Consider the following 23,300-nt stretch of genomic DNA (forward strand, 5'->3'; position numbering starts at 1 on the left):
CCACACCACCAAGTAGGAGATGTTGCCTGCCATCACGGCGTAACGCAAGTGAACATTCTTCCTACATAAAAATGAGAAACTGTCTCCACAGTAACTGGTCCAATTGACACAAAACCAGCGTTCCTAGAGAGTCGTTACCTCATAAGAAGTTGAAAACTTGGTAACCAATCAAACTAAACTGTTTAATCGTGTCTTTCAAAGAAAAGTACTGAAGGGAATATCTTGACGTAAAAACGAATTTCTTAATGGGAAACTCAAAAGGATTTTTTGTCTAATGCTGGTACGGATATTAAATCAGTGGTGGTTAGATGGGCGAGACACGTAGCACAAATTAAGAAATTATAAATACATACAAACCTTTTTTCGGAGGACATTAAGGGGACAGACTATTGGGTTGAACCAAAGCACGTATATATGATGATAATATTAAAATGTGTCTCAGAGAAACAGGTTGTGCCTACGTTCATCTGTCTCAGAATATTGTCAATGTCGTCTTCTGTGAGAACATTAACCTTAGTTCCTCAGTGCAGGCGCCGCCATTATAATTACTTAAAGGAACCTGAACTGCGTGGCACGCTCTGCAAGGGTTCTGCATTCCGCGGCACTCTGGGTGTGTAGAGGGGCCTTGTAGCGATCAATGTTTGCGATGGACCGGGCTACACCAGTCCTCCCCACACGGCAGGATCACTCTCCACAGCGTCTGTGGCGTTAAAGCAAGCTCATCATTGACAATAACACGCATGTGATAGTGCTCAGAACAGTACGACAAAAATCACACAGTAACAGAGTTCACGTATTGGTTCCACGCACACGTCATGAGATAATATTATTTACTGTGGTGTCGGAAGTAACAGATGGATGGAATTTATAATGAATTAAATTCTATTTCGTCAGAAAGTGTTATATTAATGAAACAGTGTGAATAATTCTCGTCGGGTCCACTAGATGCTTCAGTAAACAATAGGAAGGAGACGAATTGTTGAACTGTGTGTGAAAGCAAGGCCTGTTGACCAGGTAGGCATTGAACAAATTTCCGGTCGTCCGTCTCTAAGGAGGTTTTTCGACAGAACGCGTTAATTTCCTACTGAAGAGGCCAGGTAAGTACACGAGAGAAACATTTCACAAACAGCTATTAAAACGAGAGGATATTAAGGTACGTCACAGTTAGTTTAGAGTAAAAGTAACAGTTGAATGAAGTAATTTTTTGTGTGGAACTAGTAGACAACCAGCCGTGGACGATTTTAAAATTTGTTCCAGTATGGTCAGGAGAAAACCTCATATGTACGGTGAATATAGGCCTATGACAAAATATAAACAGAAAGAATTTACGTATATTCCTGACGAATCACTTTAAGCTTTAAGCAAATTATTCTGTGGCCTGTTTAGTCTACTTCCGGGTGGATAACAGCACAGGAAGAGTCCCCCCCCCTCCCCCTGTGTGGGCGGAAAAGTGTAATAATATATTCGTCGTTTATTTTTTGTTTACAAACAATAAAACTACATGGCGCCACAACCCAGAAAATCACAAATTACATACCAGATTACAAAATAGGATGCAAGAACATCGTTAAACATGCAGTGGTTCGGAATGTTCTGGTAATCTTGTGATTCGTTTTCTTATTTCATTTGATGACGCTTCTTCAACTGCGCGTGCTTCTAGTAATGTGGGAATAAGATTGTGAATGACCAAAGTCGGAAAGGTATTCTTGAATTATTTAACAACGCTCTTTCAACTGGTACTACAATTGTGGCTAATGACTTCGAAATGACGTGGAAGTAAGCGATACTTGGCCAATGAATGAATAAGTGATTAATTCATGTTATTTAATGGCGCTCTTTTGCGTGGGTGTTTCACAGTCTAACGAAATTATTCTATCTGCGGAGGGACGGAAAATGTTGTATCTCGTTTATGGGGACGAAAGAACAATTTTGGATATCCATGCAGAAAACAACTTCACTCATGAAGATATCCGTCTTCTGGGTTATTGCGCTGTGTAGTCTGGTCGATGTTAACCAACGTTTCAGAGGTCATACTGCCTCCATCATCAGGGCTTCACTCATTTCATTACGCCACTGAATAAATAATATTGTGTTTTAGCGACGTAATCAGATTTTCACTCGATCCCTTTAGTAAAAAAAAAAGAATTCCCGACGCAATGATCTTATTTTGAGCACTCTCTGACGAAGCCCTCTTCCGTGTATCAAAGTGAATTTACATTAATTTGGAAGGACGTGGTAATAATCTACTCAAATTACTTAGAGACACTGAGGAAACCCATGAAAACTGAGTCTGGAGACCGAGAATCGAGAAAGTGACCTTGAGGAACCATCGCAACCCGACGTTCGGATCCTGGAATCGTAGTTGTTTATTATAAGTCTAAAATCGCTCGCAGTTCCTTAGTTTGAAGAACGTGCGTCTGCAGCGCCATTAGCCACTAAAGTTTACGTTTGTCTTCGAGACTGCACCTCCCACATGTTTCAATGTTTGATGCTCGAGGCGAGTTTTCTTAGGGCAAATTCATTAGACGCGTGAAGGTGACCGACTGTCCACGCCTTCCAATTTCTAAATCCTATGCAAGTGAAGAAACACTGGAACACATTTTGACGTCTCACGATGCCCAATGTAACTGACGCCGTGGAGGAAAGCCATTCTTAAGAAGCTAAGAAAACGTTAAGATAGTCATTTCATTTTATAAAACTCTAAAATGTTCATTACCTTGTGAATCTGTGAAACAGGTGACAGGCGCGAGTCGCGTTATTGATCCGTCTGGGGTAGCCATTACCTTCGGGGTGCAGGGGGAGGTTGCTCGTTGCTGGCAAGAACGCCAGTACGGGCCACAGTACTCGTTTGCACACTCCTTAAGTCATAGATCAGTATTTATCGTTAAGACATGGTTAGGAAATTAATAAAACCCTACAACGAACACCACACACTGCTACAGAAGGGCCTTCAGTGTTGCTATCCTGCCCAAGAAATTGTTAAATATTCAACGCCCTGATGATGGATTCAGTGAAAACCTCTGTAACGTCCGTAAATACGTCAGACTTCGCACGAAACCGCAAAGCGTTCTTCGCCTACGCTAAAGCTAATAGAAAACCTGAAATGGCAGAACTTAAAATCGATGTACACTGCAAAAGGAGGCAGTACGGACCTTAACCTTTTAAAGACTCAGTGGTAAATATATGTAACATTTGATTCGAGGATGATTGTGTGCTTTGTTTTATTTTTATAGTAAACAGCGATCATTTCCTTAAAAATCGTTAAACAGTTGATCGTCGTGACGGTGAAGAGATGTGTTTTCTTCGCGGTACGGACTGGATTATTAAATAATATTTAGACGAGCTTCGGCTTTCTGTCTTCAAGCAAATGCTGAGATGGTTCCCAAGTTCCAAGTTGCCACTGCAAGCTTCTCATGCAGCCCTCCCGATGTAAATTAATCAAAATTTACCACCCCTGAACGCCGTCAAAATTTACCCCCCTCCCCTCAGTAGGAACTTCTAAATTATGTACTAAACTTCCAAATTAATAGCCTCAGCTTTCGCTAATACAAAATTTCAAAATTCCGTCTTTTATGCCAATCATCACACTAACGCCTTCACTCTTACTTTATCCTTAACAGAAGGACGAGCGGGCATTGCCTGGGGACCTTCTAGCTATAAGATGCTCTTTCTCCCCCCCAGATATCGAAGTGTCTCTCACTTCTCCCCCACCAATTTCCTCTTCGGCTTTCACGGCGTATAAAATAATCAAACATTAAGACCAGTCGAGTCAGAAAATAGTTCCAACCCCTACCCAACCCAGGTGAGACTGACTGCACGTCCTGTGCGATTGACGAGGGTCAGAACGTCATCGCGTTACCCGAGACATGAGCACGTAATTTCCTGTTCGTTAATGGGCAGGCGCATTAGAAGTTAATTGCCTGACAATCTCGCAGTTGGTTAATCGCTGTGACACAAACGCAGACATTTTGATTTATTTCCTCTCAGTATTCACCACATCGAAATTCGTTTCACATCTCAAGCAGTGACATCTGATGACATCAGTCCCGTGATGATGGGGACGGAGACGGGTCTCGAAACATCGGCTTCCTTTGAATACTTGATGCGACTAATTGTCAGTGAGAAAAGCTCGAGATACGAAGAGAAATGGTTGTTGAACTTCGTCTAAATCCCGTGGTATTCTTATCCTGTTGCAACCAACACCGGAATGTGCGGACAGTGGAACAAATCTCTCCAATATAAAATTTCGTAAGAACGTATTCATCTCGGTTTATTGCGTGCAGGCGGACGGACAGACGTGGCGAAGCTGATTTCTGAGAATTTTCGTTGGGAATGCGCCACAAAGGAGACGGGGCCTCCGTTGTCACAGTCCGCAGAGGTTTCGCGAGATTTTCAGCTCTGAAGTCAGTTCAACGGCGCACAGTTTCGTTTGGATGACGAGAGCTGACAGGCAGGTGTATTGTAACATTCTGTCCTGACGTGAAGCGACTTGACAGCGACTTCAGAACACTGGAAAGCAGGTTAGCGACTCACAAAAGCGCAGTGACGTCACAGTCGCTTATCTGTTAAATCGCTGATGACACACTACGTTGCCATGGATACGCGGTACAGTCCACAAACAAGGAAATTCTTTCGATGTTGTTTTCCAAAACGAATATAAGAATCATGACATTCAAACAAGATTCTGATAATGAAATGTCAAGGACAGAGATTGACTGGAATTCTTAGCCGTAAATGGAAGGATGATATTACTAAAATGGCGTGTGAAGATATAGACTTGATTAAATTAGCTCGGGACAGGTTCAACGGTGAACTTCTTCGAACACTTTTCATAAATGTAAAGACATTTTTTTCACATTCTGACAATCTAGTATCTACTTGCTCCAAGTTGGTTAATGATGACTGTCTCACATGTCACAGACTGTACCAATTAATATAAGTTCAGCTAGTTCGTGGGAAATTAAGTGGCACTAACACGCTGCTCCATTATGACCCACACCGCCACCGCCACCTACATCATCAGAGGAGTCATTATCTGGTACGACTCCAGCGAACTCTACCGAAAAGCTGGGGCAACGAAAATTATGGAGAACTCTAAACTGAAGGCACTCGGTTCGAATCGGGCTATCCTTACTTAGGTTCTTCGTGGTTTTCCCTAGTCTCTCAAGCCGAATGCCTGCATATTTCATCAAGCAAGTCAAAGTTTCAACGTAACGTAACCTATTTATTTATTTAGTGTTCTGTCTGACGACAGGTCCATATGAACAGGATCCTTCCATCCTTTTCTCGGACTGGGACCTGTTCATATACGTTCTTGGCAGATGATCCAGAAGTGGTTTGCCATTGCCTTCTTCTGTGTGTGAATGGAGTAATTGTTGGGATGCCACGGAGGAAAACTCCGTGTTGCCTAGACCACGGCCTTGCCCAACACAAGTTATAGATTCGGGCACCGCCGGGAATCGAACCAGAGACCCCCATAATTACAAGGCCAGCGTTCTAACCGCTAGACCACCTCATCTTATTATTATTTAGTGTTCTGTCTGACGACAGGTCCATATGAACAGGATCCTTCCATCCTTTTCTCGGACTGGGACCTGTTCATATACGTTCTTGGCAGATGATCCAGAAGTGGTTTGCCATTGCCTTCTTCTGTGTGTGAATGGAGTAATTGTTGGGATGCCACGGAGGAAAACTCCGTGTTGCCTAGACCACGGCCTTGCCCAACACAAGTTATAAATTCGGGCACCGCCGGGAATCGAACCGAGACCCCAGGATTACAAGGCCAGCGTTCTAACCGCTAGACCACCTCATCTTATTATTATTTAGTGTTCTGTCTGACGACAGGTCCATATGAACAGGATCCTTCCATCCTTTTCTCGGACTGGGACCTGTTCATATACGTTCTTGGCAGATGATCCAGAAGTGGTTTGCCATTGCCTTCTTCTGTGTGTGAATGGAGTAATTGTTGGGATGCCACGGAGGAAAACTCCGTGTTGCCTAGACCACGGCCTTGCACCGCCGGGAATCGAACCCGAGACCCCAGGATTACAAAGCCAGCGTTCTAACCGCTAGACCACGTAACCTATACGTAAAATAAAATAACCCAACCCACCCAAATCTAACCGAACCTTGTTCCTACCTTAACCTAACCTAACGTAATATAACCTAACCAAACGGAACCTATCCTAATAAATATATTTTTTTAATTCAGAAATTTTGATCAAGTTAAATACTTTTCTTGTTTGTGAGATTTATTTGATGTTGTACTAGATTCTTTTTTCATTAAGCATTAATATTTACTGTGATCTTTTTCATTAGTTTTCCGTATTATCAGAAACTTTTGATTATCCGACCGTACTTCGAACACGTTTATGTGGGATAATCGGGACTCTACTGTAATTTTATTAATATACTAAAATCAGACAAGTCCATGAGCTGTTTGGTTTTGAATTTTCGGTCTCAGATGTCCTCGAATTTTCAAAAGGATGCTGTTTTATAATTTGTGTCCGCGTCGTTAGCGAGACCCAATCACCAGTCACAATTTCGTATTTAGAGGAAAAGGGAATCTTCTAACAGTCTTAAAAAAAAGGAGATGAGAAATATTATCTATTTTCACTTCATATTTTTGTACACGTTGCAGTGAACTGTAAAAGTCAGTATATTTTTTCTTCAATGTCATTAAGCAATTAATGTTTATTCCCACAATTAACACACTCACATTCCTTACAAACAAACAAACAAACAAACTGTATTGCAACGTGTACTTTGAATGGTTATGTAATAATGTATGCATGTAACGCATAGCCCAAAAAATACCAACTCACCAGCGCTACACAAAAACTTAAGTCTGATCAATGAATTTTAAACTCAGACATAGTAATGGGTGTAGTTCCCATGCTGATGGTCAGTTATGACTTGAAAATCAAAATTGTTTTTCAACTCTTTTGCCCACGAGACGCGCTTAAAAATCATTTAATTTTCCGATTTTTTTAAAAATAATTCTGATAGGCATATCTCTTAACACATGTAACATCTGAATGATTTATACATTTGCTTTCAATGTTCTGTCCGTCTGTCCAGGCTCGTTTTATTGCCTACGTAAAGTCATTCGTGCCTATGACATCAAACGTCTGTCTGTCTGTCTGTCGTCTCTCCACACAAATAGACCACATGTTCGCATATAATTCAGGCAACTGAACAAACAGCCGTTCAAGGCACCACTGACATGTAAAAAAAACAGATCTCTAACAACGCTTAGTAATGAAGCCGTTGGAGATCCTGAAGGACGAGGGATTCTGGCTCCACTTTCCCTGTACTGCTGTCACAAACGAAGATACGTGTACTTCAATGGAGTACCCAAAACAATATATCCGCAATCAGCTGCTGAATCGACTTGAAACTGTTCTCTCAGAAAAACTAAAATCCCTAAATTTAACGAAACTGCCAGTAGCTCTGACTACATATCGTCGAATCAGTTAAGAATGAATTGGTAAGGATGTGGAAGGAAGCGTTCTTAGCCTAGTTTAAAATATCTCCCGGCCGAAAGTTCATTTGGGACAGTCTGTCTGGGGGGAGGGGGGGGAGATTTGAACTAAAAAATCGTCAGGGTTTACTGACGACCGCGTTCATATGAGAAAATTCTGTGTCTGAATTTATCCCCGTCTGTACATGAGTTAGTGATGATATTAGGCCTCGTCGCCTTATCGTAACCAAACTGACATTTGAATCGGATTACTGCAAATACGGTTTTCGCTCGCATGTGCACGTGATTCAGACAGAAACGTAAGAAATGAAACGCCCCTGACTCCTGTGTCACGAAACTGTTCGAACCGCAGTGACTTTATCAAAGCTCGATCTGTGTGTCGGCAATACAGTTTGCTGGCTTGCCGAGCCTGCAGTGAGTGTTGCATCACGTCAGCATGACGTGAGGGGATAATCAATACTCGTTCCCTGCTTTCCAATAATTTCTGGAATGCTAGGAGACGTGTGTGTGGGGCACATTGGCCCTCTATCGTCTGACGACCATGGGCATTTCAGTAACGAAACGGAATAAGGCACTGCATAATTTCCCAGAATGGGAGCCAGGCCCCACCCCACCCCACCCCCAGGGGACCGTGGACCAGTTTGTGGGGGGTCAAATTATCTAAAAAATTAATTTTAAAATATCATTAGACTGATTACGTCAAGAAGAATTTGATGGGTAGGGCATGTAGCCCGAATAGGAGACAAGGTTTTGGTGGGAAAACCTGAAGGAAAGAAAGCACTGGGAAGACCTAGATGTAGATTCGAGGAAAATATTAAAATATATCTTACAGAAACAGGTACAGTACGCGACTGTGCGGGTGGACGCACTGAGGAAAACCACGGAAAGCAGGATGGTCGGTCTCCAGGCAGATATTTGAGACCGAGACCCCTCCCCTCCGAACACAAAGCAGGGGGGCTAACCACAAGACCTCTACACTTGGGGGGGGGGGGGCTCAAACTTCTGTATTCCCATCTAGTGGGCCTTAGACTAAGAGAATTTGGGAATCGCTGGGGTACGTAGAACAGGAGAGTTGAATGTTTTAACACTAAGTTTCGCGTTGAGTAAAAGGAACTACTATTAATGTCATAAAGGAATGCATGAAGGCAGAAGTAGACCATTTTTCATCGCCTTGTGTAACGGGGAGTAATTTTAGAAGGAATAAGACGTGTACCTTCAATACTTGACCATCACAGATGCGTAGATCGTGGTTTTATTTCTGGAAGGTTGAGGACTCTAGAAAATAAAATAAAAGAAAAGAAAATCTGCTTATGCCAGGCCAGGAATTCGATCCAGACAAATGAAAACACGCATCCAGTGTCTGTCAGCATCCAATCTAGACGTGCTTTGTCTGAAGCGGTCGGCGTTGCTCAACTGTTACGCCACTGTTCTGGAACTGAGTCTGACCGATAGAACAACGGAGGTATACCAGCGAACCGAATGTCGCTACCAAGTGGCTTCCTAACTGACAGGCCCCTCGTTCAAACCCAGTTAATTTTACTGAGGTTTTCGTGGTACTCGCCAGTATCTCCATGTTCATTCTCCTCCTGTACGGCCTTGATTCCCCTTCGTGTGGCCTGCCCCGTGCCATGTGCCCGCGCACGCAACCTGGTCGCATAAAACTCTACCCTTCGCGAGCGATACGTCACTCACAGTCGACGCTCGCCGCCGGTAATCCGACGTGTGATACAAGAAGTCGCGTGTGGGTGTTACGTGTGCCCCCGAGCGGGTCTCTCCATCTTACGGTGTTAGTGGGTGTGTGTTCAAATGACAGTCTTATTGATCTCAAGGCAGAAATGCCTCGAGTATCCTAGGTTATCGATTTTTATCAAAGTTATTGTGTTGCATGGGTTATCGACTGTCAAGGGACGTGATGATTGTGGTTGTAGCGCCGTGTAATCTGCTAAAAGTTTACCTCAAATCCTATTTAACATGACGATTGTGAATGAAGTGGGGGGGAGATGTGTGTTCTAATGTGATATATCGTACCATTATTTTCATGAAGAAAATGTGTAACTGTAAGTTGGACTCTGACATTCGAAAATAATCCCAAATACGACGTCGTGACGTCTAACACACGTGATGAGACTCTTGCCTGTCAGAACAGCAAATCATAAACCGTCTGATAGAGATTAACCCCCTCCATAAAACATTTTATTTAAAGAAACCTTTGTCTCTTGGCGTTTGTAAAATCACGAATACTTTACTCTGAATGTTCATAGATGGCAGTACAGATTCGTTACATGAATACACTCGAAATATAAATATCAGTCTCTACCACACAGACCAGAGAATTTAGGAGACGTATCATGTGCCGATCGTGAAGACGGTTTACGTAAATACTGTTTCAGTTTATTGACCAAAATAATAACAATGAGATTACGACTCGAACTGTCTATGACGGAAATGTCACGTGGTCTCACTTTGTTCAAAGTTCCGCCTGCTAGTACCTTGATTCTCTATCTTCGCCCAACAACATTTGCAGGTTCTAACTTTGACTAGTCCGACCCTAGTGGAAGTGTGAGAGAGCGATGTTTTCTTTAAACAGCGCCTTTAATACCCCACATATTACATGTTTGTTTAAAACTTTATTTACCGCTTAACAGAGATTCATTTACATCTTTATCGATCATTATAGATCTTCAATATCAAATTTATTCCGAACACGACATGTAGTTTCGGAGATTAAAGATGTGAACAAATACGACTCCTTGATACGAATTCACGTGGGCCTGCTTATACTTTGTGCAAAGAACGCTTAAGATATCCGCTTACAAACTGTACACAGCGTAGATTATTTAAGGACGGTGTCCGCCATTTGTATGGGTAGACTGCCACAGGCGACTAGCCAGCCACTGCTGTCTTAACTAGCCTTCTTGTGGTCTGAGACAAAAAAAAAACCTTGGTTTTCGAGGTGGTAACTAAGGGTCACTTTCGCGATCCGAATCTCCGGATCGAAAGGTTGGCTTACAGAAAACTCGGACTGGTCGTCTGTCTGCGGGTCTGATCGATTAGGAAAACAGCCGGATGGTTGAACATGACGTCACAGTGGTTTCTACCAAACCCATGGAAGGTGTGAGAGCTGTACTTCCAAGAGACACGTCGTTCACAAACGGATCCCAAAGATCAGTGTTTCTTTCTCTAAGAAAACTCCATCAGGATCGAAGGCTGGCAAATTTATCGATCTTTTTTCGACTCGTCTCCACTCGGTCCTGTGTTTCCACCCACGCAATCAGACCGGTTGCCATCCGCACACCAAGAAACCAGGTCTTCCTCAGTTTAAACCCGGCCTTGTTAGCTTTTGTGTGTGACTCGGTCTTCTTAGAAGATTTGTTATCATTTTTGAGATCGATTTTTTTATGGACAGTATCAACATGGCGACCGGGTCTATAGTTTTGACAGATCAGGTTTCGAGATTAATTCGGTAGAATCAGAGTGACTCTTCAAAAGGCAGGGGCTAGGCTATACTGAAAATATAAAATTTTACACAACTTTTAGTGTAGATCTTCAATACGAAATTTAATCGAAATACGTTGAAGGATGTTGAATGACGTGATAGTCCAACTGTACGTTCAGCGCAAAGAAAACATGACAGTTTACATCGACTGCAGACTGATCTCCGTACAGGATAAATTTTGCAATCCTAAAATAACATATCATTGGGAATGAATCCCAAAACTTATTATTTGCCTGGGAAACTTCGCCGATATAATCCCTTAAAGACAATTGTCTTTCTATCTGCTGGTAAATTTTTCATGCCCGGGAAAGTCCTGAGTTTGTTTTATGAGGAGCTCTATTTGTTTCTTTCAATCTGTTTTTCGTGTAACAGAAATTATTTACATAATACACTGCGCATGCTCCGCAAAATGACCAGTTTCTCAGTATATTACAACACCCTTACTAAAAATGCCTTACGTAATACGGAATTGCCGTGTCTTGAATCGATCAGTTTCAACTGCAAAACAAAATTTGGAAAATATATTCCACTTGACTGCTCTAGAAAATCCTAAATAAGCCTATTATTATGCTTAAAAACTATTAAACCCTCATTTAATTCCTAAAAATTAACTAATTCTGCGTTTGTTCTCCAGACAAATGTTTATATTTGTTTCTGTTTGCTAATTATTTATTCGTTCAAAACTTTGTTCACTTACTCAGATTATACAGAACTGAATTATAAGTGAATAATCCTCTTAAACAGGAAAGAGTGCTAACCACTCGACCAACTCGTTCTGTAATTTTTATTTCAGAATCTGTAGCTGCTGGTATAAGCGACATTTTGATGTGACGCAAAATGTACGTGACCGCGGCCTTCTGCTGTTACACATGCAGCCAGTCAGCTGTGACTGATTACATTCATGAGGAATTTCACCGGCAGATGGCAGCACGTTCTAGCCACTCATTGATTTTCATCGACGTAAAAAGAAAAAAGCTGTCGATGTTGTACGTCGTTACAGGCATCATACGTAAATGAAACCACGTCATTAATAACCCCCCCCCCCCAAGGGTACATTTGCCCTTTTCTGTTGTTTTTCGCGTGACTGCCGTAATTTTTGCAGAAAGTAATCACTCTGTGCGCGTCTGTAAGTCGATAAACCCTCGAAGCTTCTTTACCGGCTATTTGATTTCAAATGTTGGCAGTGCGTTGCATTTTACAATTTAAGCTTTCTACCTTTATTTTATGGTCTTCCTAATGGTCTTTTTCTACGCACATATCAGCGTGTTTTAGGGCTTACACGATTTTCAGCTTCGCTGAATTAAATTCTCAAACCACAAACATCCGTAGCATCATCAGTGGATGTTCTTACAGATGACCAGGGCTGCTCGGAATGCCGGGAAGGCACATCGCGGGGGGAGCGGCGGGCAGCGGGGGCGGAGGGTCTTACTCGGAGTCTGCGGCTCTGGTGCGCAGCACTGAAGGCATGTCGTACACAGAGGAGGGCCGCCAGCAGGGTGGAGGTGGCAGCCCGCACGACGGAGGCGAAGACGAGCTCATGGACAGCGTCGATTCCGAGGTCTCGGTCTTGGCGCAGTTTCACGAAGACGCCATCAGACAGGTGAGGCAGTGGCGTGCTGACAGCTAATTCACAGTGGCGTGCGGGTAAGAGTGACAGAGTGGTCATGTGACCGGTGACTGCGACTTGCAGGTCACTTGGTACACAATCAAGCGCAGTGAGAACAAATGACGACAACCTTGCGACATGCACGGCAGTGGCGTGAAGACAAGTATAATCAGAGTTCAGTGGCGGTAAGACAGTATTTAGAAGAGTGAGTAGCAAACTAATGAGGCGCACAGAAACAGTTCAGTGGCGTGCAGGCTTCAAATCAAGAGAAACAGTGAGGTGCCGGCAAATAATTATGTTGAGGTGTACTGAAGAAGTGGATGTAGTCTCTCGAGAGATAGCAAGATCTAACGTGAGAAATGATACAGTGGCGTGCAGATGAAACCGTTCAGGGCAAATAACCGTTCATTAGATAACAGAGTGTCGTCCGGCGGATTAAAGCAGTGGCGTGCAGTAACTCAGCACAGCTGTGTTTAGTTAAATAATAAGCATATAGATCGTACAAAATATGAATATTGTAAAAACTGTGCACATGAAACAGTGGCGTACTGTCATCATAAAATGGTCTGCAAATAAATGCGACTATAAAAGTAGGCCACGACCACTTACATCCACATCCTTTCCAATATATCGGTCACTGTAATCTTCTCATCTGACGCTGTATACACTAAGCACTAAAAGCCTCGTCGAATAAACTATAAATAAACGGAAATTGGGGGTAGATGCAACACGAGCGTAATAAAACAGCTGGATGGTGATGATATCAGATAATGAAGTGCCGTGTTAAACATGAAAGTACCCTAAAATCACCAGTCATGTGAAGCCGTAAAAGTTGCAAATCAGTGGCGTGCGTAATCCCAAGAATTGATAGCGATACGAAGTTACGTAGCCCACGGAAGACAAATACAGCTTATACACGAAACAGCGAATTCTATATAACATCAGAAGCTGGCAAGTGTGCTCTTGACAACACGCCCACACAAGAGAGAAAAACGTCCGTCAGTATTTCAAGAGAAAGGTACAATGTTATGGCCCCATGCCAGTTTTAACCGGAGCCAACTTGCACCCAGGATCCTCTATGTTCCAGGGGGCTACCGAATTCCAGCTCGTGATTAAACGGATAGCTTCCCTGTGCGCGGAAGAGAATTAAGGAGCATAGAACTATGCATTGAAATACAGCAGAAAATAATTAAACATTAATTCCACAGATAAATAAAACGTCTGACTACAATAAGCAACTTACCATGAAAATGGAAAGCTACAAACAGAACTACGGATCATTATAATACATTGCATCAAATATCTAATAGCTTTTAAAATATTTTAAATTGATAAAAACCTGAAGACGACGGTATTACCCGTCGAAACATGTCGTTTTAATAAAAGCGCTAAAAATATAATGTAAAATCGTATTTACGATTAAGAGCGCTAATATAATATTTTACACAATAAAATGTTTTAATATTATATAATTTTTACAACACCAATAAACTTCAAACGTTTGTGTATAGACTGTACAAAATAAATATATTTAATCAAACACAAACATGACGCATATAAGATACAGAGCGAGTCCTCGCTTTAAGAAGATTTGCACGAACAAACTTTTATAATGAAGCGCATACCCAATGCTTGGCTCGTCATCGTAATGCGAACTCGCTTAGCAGTATTTGGGGTTGTCATGGCGATGAATATGAAAATGGCTGTCTTCTGGGATCTAGTTCCGTGTCTTAGGACGCAGGAAGTACCTCTGAAACGTCGGTAAACTTCTAGCAGACTACACGGCGCTACAACCCAGAAGTCAGCCATCTTCGTACAAAAATCGTATCAAAGACTGACATCATGGAACGGAAGTGTGTCGAATATGAAATTTCGAAATGAAAGGACTCGAAAATTACGGGCCTACGTGAATATTAATTAAAGCTCTGAAGTTCTAGCGGAAGTGACGTGTGTTCGCAGGCCGGGTTCGGGTACTCCCAGTGGACGCTGATGTTTGCGTCAGGACTGGGGCTCGCGGCTGACACGGTTGAGCTATTCGTTCTACCCTACATCCTGCCCAGCGCGGAGTTTGAACTCTGCATTAACGCGTCTCAAAAGACCTGGCTCAGTAAGTATCCAGCTCTGCTACTTGGTACCTGAAGATAACAGCCCTTTCATTTTAAAATAATGTTAGACCCTGAACCGATTAAACGTCACTAAATGTCCAGATCTCTAAAGAGACTGATACATTTTCACGTGTGATAATAATAACTGTCAAAGAGGAATTGTGGGACAGACATGGCAACTGTTAGCGTCAGAGGCACTGGGTCTATGGTCAGTAATGTAAATCTTACGGCCAAAAATCCCTCAACGCCGTCACCACGTCAAAAATTAATAATTTCAGCATAAATCACACAAAGACACAGAAACATTGGAAATTCTTTTAAAGCGTTGCCATGGTAACGATTAGGCCTTTAATAATTTACGCATAACAGGCACAGGTACGTAGTCAATATATTTTTAGCAATTCTGCATACCTAACTGGGATTAATATAGGTTTATTATTTTGTTTATTTTTTTCGTTATTGAAAGACTTCTCAATAGATCAGATTGTTTAACTTCGGATGGCAGAATAATTAATGAATAATAAGCTGGAAAATATCTGTAATTAAGTAGTCGAGGCCTAGTTTAGGGTAATATCCCGTAATTTTCTTTAAGCGACTGAGGAAAACTACGGAAAACCTCACTCAAAACAACTTGCAAGTTATAACACATGGAATTCCTTCATAATGTATAACTTTATACCACAATGTCTTGTTAAACGAAAGGAAGCAACAGGTAGATAGAATTACGTAATGAGAACTTTACAAATTGTACTAACCTACACTTGAAATGACTGGGCTATGGAGGGCAATTCAGGTCAATGCGTACTACGCGTGGGGGAAATGAGGAATACTTGAATTTTTAAAGTAATTTCGCAAACAGGCCAGTTGGAAGACCTAAGCAGAGATGAGAAGATAATATTAAAATGTATATTGCACAAATACTTTGTAAATTTGTGATATATAGTAAGCTTTCCGCAGATTGGGAATGAACTCGTTCAGAAAAGATTCAAATGAAGGGGTCTTGTGAATACGATTATTAACGTCTTTTTAGGTTTCGGACGTGGTTACTGCCTCCATCATAAAGGCGAAGATACTATCCGCCGTGAGAACCTTAATTTTCATAACGATGAACCTTGTGGTTCGGTCATCGCAGGGTGTATCGAGGTCGTCAGCCCTACCCCTTGTGTTGCAGGTGGCATCACGTTCCTGGGCATGATGGTCGGAGGGGTAGTGTGGGGTAACTTGTCTGATCGCATGGGACGTCGCAGAACTCTGATGTCGGCCCTCGGCGTCAACGCGGTATTCAGTGTAATCTCGGCGTTCATGCCAACCTACGGCACTTTCATGACGGCTCGCTTCTGCTCTGCCGTCGGGTAAGTGCAAACGGACACGCCACCTCCACCTTCCTTGTGGTGGTTTTTAATTCCTCCATGGTCTTTACAGCTCAGATTATAACGCGTAAAATGGTAAAAATCAAAAATGAGGGAATTGGAAATGAGAGATTACAGACACTCCCGCAAAGTTTCCTTAAGCAATTATCGATATTCAAAAGGACTGTAGTGTAAATATCGTATAGCTACACCAAGCGTCAAGAGAAACTTTTAACATGACGTCATAAAGCGATTTTCACATGTGTGTGTGTGGAACGTAATTAATGTTTTCGTCCCACAGTGTCGGCGGTTCACTGCCCATCGTCTTCGCGTATTACAGCGAGTTTTTGTGCAAGGCAGATCGAAGCAAGTACCTCAGCCGACTCGTCGTCTTCTGGCCACTTGGCGGAGTTTTGGTCGCCCTGACCGCCTGGGCTATACTGCCACGCACAGGTTATGTAGCACGTGGTGATATTACGTAACCAGTAACGTACGGTTTATTGCGTTTCAAGACAGGTCTCTTGGTCACTCTGGAGCGTTTTTGTCCATCGGCTCGTTATAAGTGCGTTAACGTTGTATTTAACATCGTCATAACCGGACTTCGCGGATCATTAACAATGTTTGGCTTCGTCTCGCAGGTATTGGCGTAGTCATCGATAACAAAGAGCACTTCAGTGCGTGGCATCAGCTGCTCCTCCTGTGCTCGCTGCCCTCTCTAGTCGCCATCATTGGACTCGTGTTCCTTCCCGAGTCACCCAGATACTTGCTGGAGGCAGGAAGGGAGGTTGAAGCCATGATGGTGTACCAGGTAACCTCCAGCGGCACAACCCTAAGGTTCGCTCGCCATCTGGCAAGATCATGAACGTCTTCCGCCTCCACAGCCGATTTCCCTTATATCTTAATGTGAGATCTAAGGTTCTCACGGCTATGAAAATGACAGTGTCGCTCTGACGCCGTGTAGACTCTCAGATAGACACCAAAGTTTGGAAAAAAAAACATATCTTTTCCCATGTTTAGGGCTTAAAACGGACTTAAGCCTTGAAGATGGAGACAGCATGCTCCTACGAAACGTCGGTTAAATACGTGCGAGTCTTCACGACGTCAAGACCCAGAAGAACATTTCCACCTAATCAAAATCCTTTCAAAAGTCGCATTAGCCCGGCTAACACTTTTAAGGACGACATTTAACCAAAATCTCAATTTTTCAGAGAATCTACAAGACCAACAACATGCACAATCCTGCAGCGCATGCGCAGTACCAGTTATCAGAGTTGGAGCTGCCCAGCAAGCGGCCTTCCGGTCGGGGTTTGTCATCGCCGCCACCACCGGGCAAGTCTGTGTTAGCTGACATGATCTACAGCATCGAAATGGTGAGAGAACACCCCAAACCCCACGCACGTTCTCAAACACAACGCGCCCCTTCTCCCTCCTAATGCCTCAGAAATTGAGTACCAATGATATCTTCCATAGTGATTGCCTTCGGAGTGGATGACCGGGGTTCGATCCCCGACAGGAGCAGGGGATCCTTTCTCTGCATCCAGACCGGCTCTGATGCCCACCTAGTCTCTTACCCATGGGTACCGGAGTCCCTTCTGTCCGGGTCGTGACGCTGAACGTGGTCGAATTTCATGCACAATGTAATATTTAGAATAATATAGACTCACAAATCAATCAATCAATCAATCAATCAATCAATCAATCTATAAGTAAAATGAAAAGGAAATCAGTTATTCATTTTTATGATCACGGATTCTTTGACCGTGTCAACACGACATGGCACGTCCTACGGGTGCGGACAGCCGATAAGGGTTGAGCGGGGACGCTAACAATTCCTCGCCGTAAAACACCAGCACGTTAGGAATGTTACTCCAGTAGCATACGGAAACGGTGTGGGATCGGTATTGGTGAAGGACTCTTTTGAGCACAGAAATGAATCTCCGAGTTCGATAAACAAGGAGGAGCTTGTGGACTAGCAGAGCAATCATTATCGTTTCAATAAGGACTCTGTCCCCAGGGAGTTAGTTGTGGAGTCTTTGCCCTAAAAGATTTAATGTATTTAGTAACCGTAAAAATTTAAAAACTAATATATCATGTATTCAAAATATTTTAATCATTGTCTGAGTGACACAAATATAAAACCACGGCTGGTGTAAAACTTTATTTTGACTTGTTATGTTGGCAGTTCTGGAACTCATTCCTGCAACTGTTTGTGCAGCCGCATCTGCAAGTCACTCTCCTATTCATCGTCCTTTGGTTCACAGCCTCATTTGGGTGAGTTTACATTTTAGATCGCACATCACAGCAGCCTGTAGCTTTAACCCTTTAAAGCTCTGTTATTTCGTATGATTCTCGCTGTAAACATCGATCGTTTCCTTAAACAGCGTTAACCAGTTGATATTTGTAATGGTGAAGTGTAGTGTTTTCTTCGCGGTACGGACTGAATTCTTAAGTTTCATTGAAAGAGCTTCGGCTCCAAAGGTTAATTAGCGTTTTAGTCGTATTATTTCCTTAAACAGCGTTAACCAGTTGATCTTTGCAATGGTGAAGTGTAGTGTTTTCTTCGCGGTACGGACTGAATTCGTAAGTTTCATTTGAAAGAGCTTCGGCTCCAAAGGTTAATTAGCGTTTTAGTCGTATTATTTCCTTAAACAAGGTTAACCACTTGATCTTCGTAATGGTGAAGTGTTGTGTTTTCTTCGCGGTACGGACTGAATTCGTAAGTTTCATTTGAAAAAGCTTCGGCTCCAAAGGTTAATTAGCGTTTTAGTCGTATTATTTCCTTAAACAAGGTTAACCAGCTGTTCTTTTGTAATGGTAAAGTGTTGTGTTTTCTTCGCGGTACGGACTGAATTCTTAAATACTATTTGGATACGAGTTTTTATTAAATACATATCAGCACGTGTTAGCAGCCCTGACTGATACGAGATGAAGTCATTATATATCAGAATTGCTTCAGGTTGCTCAACATTACTACTGTAACCAGTATAAAGTATAACGCCAATGGAGATATGAATTCGTCACACATAAATCTATTATAATTTTTAAGGCTTCAACTCCGTCACCAGTAAGTGAATCCATGTTTACAAGATCTATACACAAGGACGCGTAGCGCTGATCAGCTTTTTTTCCCCGAAGCTCTGTTCACACTGTCGAGTGTTGCAGGTATTACGGTCTGACGACGTGGTTCCCAGAGTATATGCAGCTGCTTAAGACCCGGGAATACGAATCTCGGACCAGTCTCATCTCCAATGCGACGTACGACGGCAGCGCCTTCAACACGTCCGTCGAAAACATCCGCTGGGTAGACAGTTTCTTCAAGAACTGCTCCTTCCATCACATGACGTTCAGCCACGTCAACTTCGACAACTGCACGATTGAGGACGTTCGCTTCGAGATCATCAAGACCAGTCGCACTTACTTCAGGAACTCCATCATCAAGGACTCCCGGTAAGAAGAATTTTGACTGAACATTCTGTTCCCGACTTTTGGACAAATGAAATTTCGGATAACAAATCCTGGTACTTCTGGCTGTAGATCTGCAGCTTAGGTCGGCCATTTATAACCTTTTTTTTTTTGGTGTGCAAATTTTCTTTGTAACCTGACAGGACAGCGACACATCTCATGGTCTCAAACTGTGTATTCGAATCTCTTCTGTGACGATAGCACGCTTCAGGGTCACAGAAAACTCGCGTAACATTTCAAAACGAACAGCGGGGCTCGAGCGAGTGAAGACAGCTCAGAACTTGCAACACTGCAATGTTAACTTAGAGTCTTTTCAGAGTAATAACTGAGGGATATGAAGTTTAAATTTAAGGTCTTGTATCTCAGGTTTGTGGACACGGACCTTACTGACCAGCACTTCGAGAACTGTTTGATAACCAACGTCACCGTTCTGAGTCTCTCTGCCGGATGTCCGTTGGACTTCGATTACAACATCTACCTGGAAGAAGTGTTCCACGAACACCTGGTGGGGCAGATCGCCATCCTGCCAGGCGCCTTGTTATCAGCACTTGCCATCGGCAAGCTAGGACGTGTTAAGATAATTGGTGAGTCGGAAACAAGGGCATGTCGAATGAATCGCAAAACAAAGATGAGAGTTTAACGAGAGTCGGAATGAAAGTACGGGTAGAAGGAATGTCGGTGGGGAAGGAAAGAATGTCTCCCAGAATACGTACCAAAGAAGGCAAAGAAAACTCTGCCTTGAAAGAAAATTTATGTAGAAACGTGCTCGTCATGACGGAAAGAACGTATTAATGAGAACGTTATAAATGCGTTGTAGGTCTGTCGATGTTCCTGTCAAGTGTACACGCGTTGTGCATCTGGTTCTTGTCTTCAAGCACGGCGATGGAAATTCACGAAGCCGTCTTCAACTTCATCTTCATGTCGGGGTGGAACGCGATGAACATAGCCACAATCGAGTCTTACCCCACACATCTCAGGTACGACCATTCAAATACTGTGCTTCGTAACTGGCGCATTCAAACACGGCATGACTTAACAGCAGGTAACCGATGGTTTTTTTTGGGTTTCTTTTTCCAGAACGACCGGATATGGGTTCGTGAGTGCTACATGTCGGCTAGGCGGCATGCTCGGAGCTATTACGTTCAGCAACTTGGTGACCGCGAGCCGTGCGGCCCCCATGTTGACAGCCGCTGCTGTTCTGCTCGTGGGAGGAATTGTATCCGTAAAGCTGCCCGAGACGAACTCGGTACTGCTTTAGGTATCACCAGCAAAACTGCTGGTTGAAATCGCACCACGGTAATGAGGAATGCGTCTCATGCTCAAATCCAGTTAAGAGAAAGTTGCCTTGTGTCGGATATGCGTTGCGATGCAAGAACGTGCGACCAACTGCTCAAGAATTCGATTATTGCATATGAAATGCTTAATTTTTTCTCAATCAGTGACGTCAGTTCACGACAGATGACGTCACACGTGACTCGCGAGTTGGTGCTACTGTTCGTGGCTTGGGATTGAAAGTTTATTTCATGCTATTCGTACGTCTTCTGAAGGTGTAATGTTACTTGCACAGTAACAATTACTTCGCAGTGAACAATATCATTACTGACAGACAAATAACACAACTGGAAAGAGAAAATGATAACCCATTTTTACACAGATTAACTTTCGCAGAGAAATAGTGCAAATCATATAAATTTCGATGAAAAATATAGGAATACTTGTACAGGAGCGGAAGATAAAAGCATATTTAGGTTAGGTTAGGTTAGGTTAGGTTTTGCAACAACAAACATGGACCTTGCACAATATCGTTTTCATTTCGTATCAGATTCATAAATTATCTCAGGTACGATTATATCACCTTACAAAAAGATGCATATTTTGACCGCGCACGGCGTATATCAACTTTCTATGGTGTCTATGAACATAATATTCACATCGCCTCTGATTAAAGCAAATGAAGAACTGTGCTATAGAATACGCCACATCCCAACGGTAGTATTTTTTTAAAGCGACTTCATTTATTCTTCATGCTACTTAAATTGGTGGATTTATTACCGAGAAGTTAATCAGCAGGCCACAAGATAGCACGCATGAACAAAATATAGTATTTAGATGCTAAATGAATGGTTGTGTGCCTGTAATTAAAGTAATACATAAGTCTAGATCTGCCATTGTGTGACGTAATATAATTAATCATTGGAAGAATGTTGATAAATCACACATAGGGCTTACATTTGTGGAAAAGATGATACACGTAACTTCGTAATATGTACGTAAATTTTACGAGCAATATGACATTTTCAGTACGGCATTTAATAGTGTTTTGTTTTGAGTCTCTGCTGGGTAACATATCACGAGAAATGCGATCAAATCTGCTTCTACATTTCTCATTATTTGATCATAAACAGCGATGTGTTGTTTATTCGTCCACAGAATGCCCCAGATTCTTTTAAAAAGGACTATAAAAATTTCTCAAATGGGGAAAAGATATCAGTAATAAAATGTTATTATCCATAATCTGTAATAACATAATCCTCCTCACTCTGCGAGCTTATAGCTTAGCTCTGTATGTACGGAGTACAAAAATAAAAATGACCAAAACATAGACATTCGAATAAAACATATCCCACGACAGAATACTTTTAACACAACGTACAAATAAGTCGTTCACAATATTGAAATTGTCTGCTGTCAATTAACGAATATTTTAAAGATCGCTGTCAATTTTAAAAATGAATGCCCTGAACAATAATTCATGTGTCAAGGACAACATTATAAACCAGACATTTTTTACACTCGGCACGCCTTAATTTTTTTCAGACAAACGATGGCACACCACGAAACGTCTTCTAAACATGTGTGACTATAAATATTCATCTGCATACAGAACCTGGTCCTGTAAGAATGCAGACACGTGAGATGAAATCATAGCACATGTTGAAGAAAACTATCGATGATGAATCTATGCGTGTGTTAGAAATTCTAATTACAAAAGTAAAGATGCCTCTTTCTAAACTAAAACGTTTGAAAGTGCAATTTCCAACAAAATTCTTTGCCCGCTAATTGGGGGAACATTAAAGCAGATAAAATATGCACATTAGGCAATAAGCAAGTAATAATTTGTACATCTGGATTGAGAAACAACCGAGTGGAGAGTGTTAAACAGTTGAAATGTTAAAAATTGTGTGGAAAACAGGACGTTTGATATCGACACCATAAGATTTATTAGACGCAGAGAGATATATTCTGCAATACGTGTTCTTATATAAAAATATAAAAGTTAAAAATGAAAAGCTTCAAATCATCCTCAATAATGACATATTCATTTCAAAGTAACTTCATTTTTCTTCCACCATCGCGTGTTTCCGAAAGCATAGAAATAAAGTTATTTTATTTCCTTTGTATTGTTAAGTAATTAGCCTAATTAACCTGATTAAAATATTCGCACTGGCTCTGTTTTCATGGTAACGTAAAATACCTGAATATAAATCATACAAAGATATTTAGCAGATACGTAAATATGTATTTTAGAATTATTTTAGTCACTGTATTTTATGCGATATTGATTTTGTAATGCATATAGGTATCAATTAAAAACAATAAATGACTTTAGTTTAGATCTTAATTGAAATTAAAATTCGTCTGTGTTAGTATTTTCAGAGAATACCGAATTCATCACTGCTAACTAACGTGTCTCAATGCAGACAAATTTTCTCGATCGATTTTTAAACATCGCTTTAAAATAAAACAGTCTGTGGTCTTTATTTTTATTTATTTAGTGTTCTGTCTGACGACAGGTCCA

The 23,300-nt window shown here is 41.9% G+C and overlaps 1 protein-coding gene across 3 annotated transcripts; it reads left to right on the top strand.

The window, feature by feature from the left end:
* Window positions 1-640: 640 nt before the first annotated feature.
* LOC110837837 (synaptic vesicle glycoprotein 2B) lies at window positions 641-23,123 on the top strand. 3 transcript variants are annotated; one of them, XM_087353471.1, is made up of 12 exons: window positions 641-1,097; window positions 12,333-12,579; window positions 14,545-14,692; window positions 15,862-16,042; window positions 16,341-16,492; window positions 16,678-16,847; window positions 17,248-17,409; window positions 18,222-18,310; window positions 19,202-19,486; window positions 19,868-20,085; window positions 20,319-20,478; window positions 20,579-23,123. In XM_087353471.1, exons 2-12 carry the CDS (start codon window positions 12,352-12,354, stop codon window positions 20,757-20,759), a joined length of 1,974 nt encoding a protein of 657 aa, XP_087209597.1. In that variant the 5' UTR covers window positions 641-1,097; window positions 12,333-12,351; the 3' UTR covers window positions 20,760-23,123. The 3 variants fall into 3 exon arrangements, with proteins under 3 accessions (XP_087209597.1, XP_087209603.1, XP_087209601.1); XM_087353477.1 differs by having other exon boundaries at window positions 641-1,014; XM_087353475.1 differs by lacking the exon at window positions 641-1,097 and adding an exon at window positions 8,175-9,277.
* Window positions 23,124-23,300: the final 177 nt, after the last annotated feature.

This window comes from Zootermopsis nevadensis, unplaced genomic scaffold (genome assembly GCF_977971745.1).
Source record: "Zootermopsis nevadensis isolate Lab colony 2312 unplaced genomic scaffold, Znev_1.0 Znev_ptg000002l, whole genome shotgun sequence".
Taxonomy (NCBI): Eukaryota; Metazoa; Arthropoda; class Insecta; order Blattodea; family Termopsidae; genus Zootermopsis; species Zootermopsis nevadensis.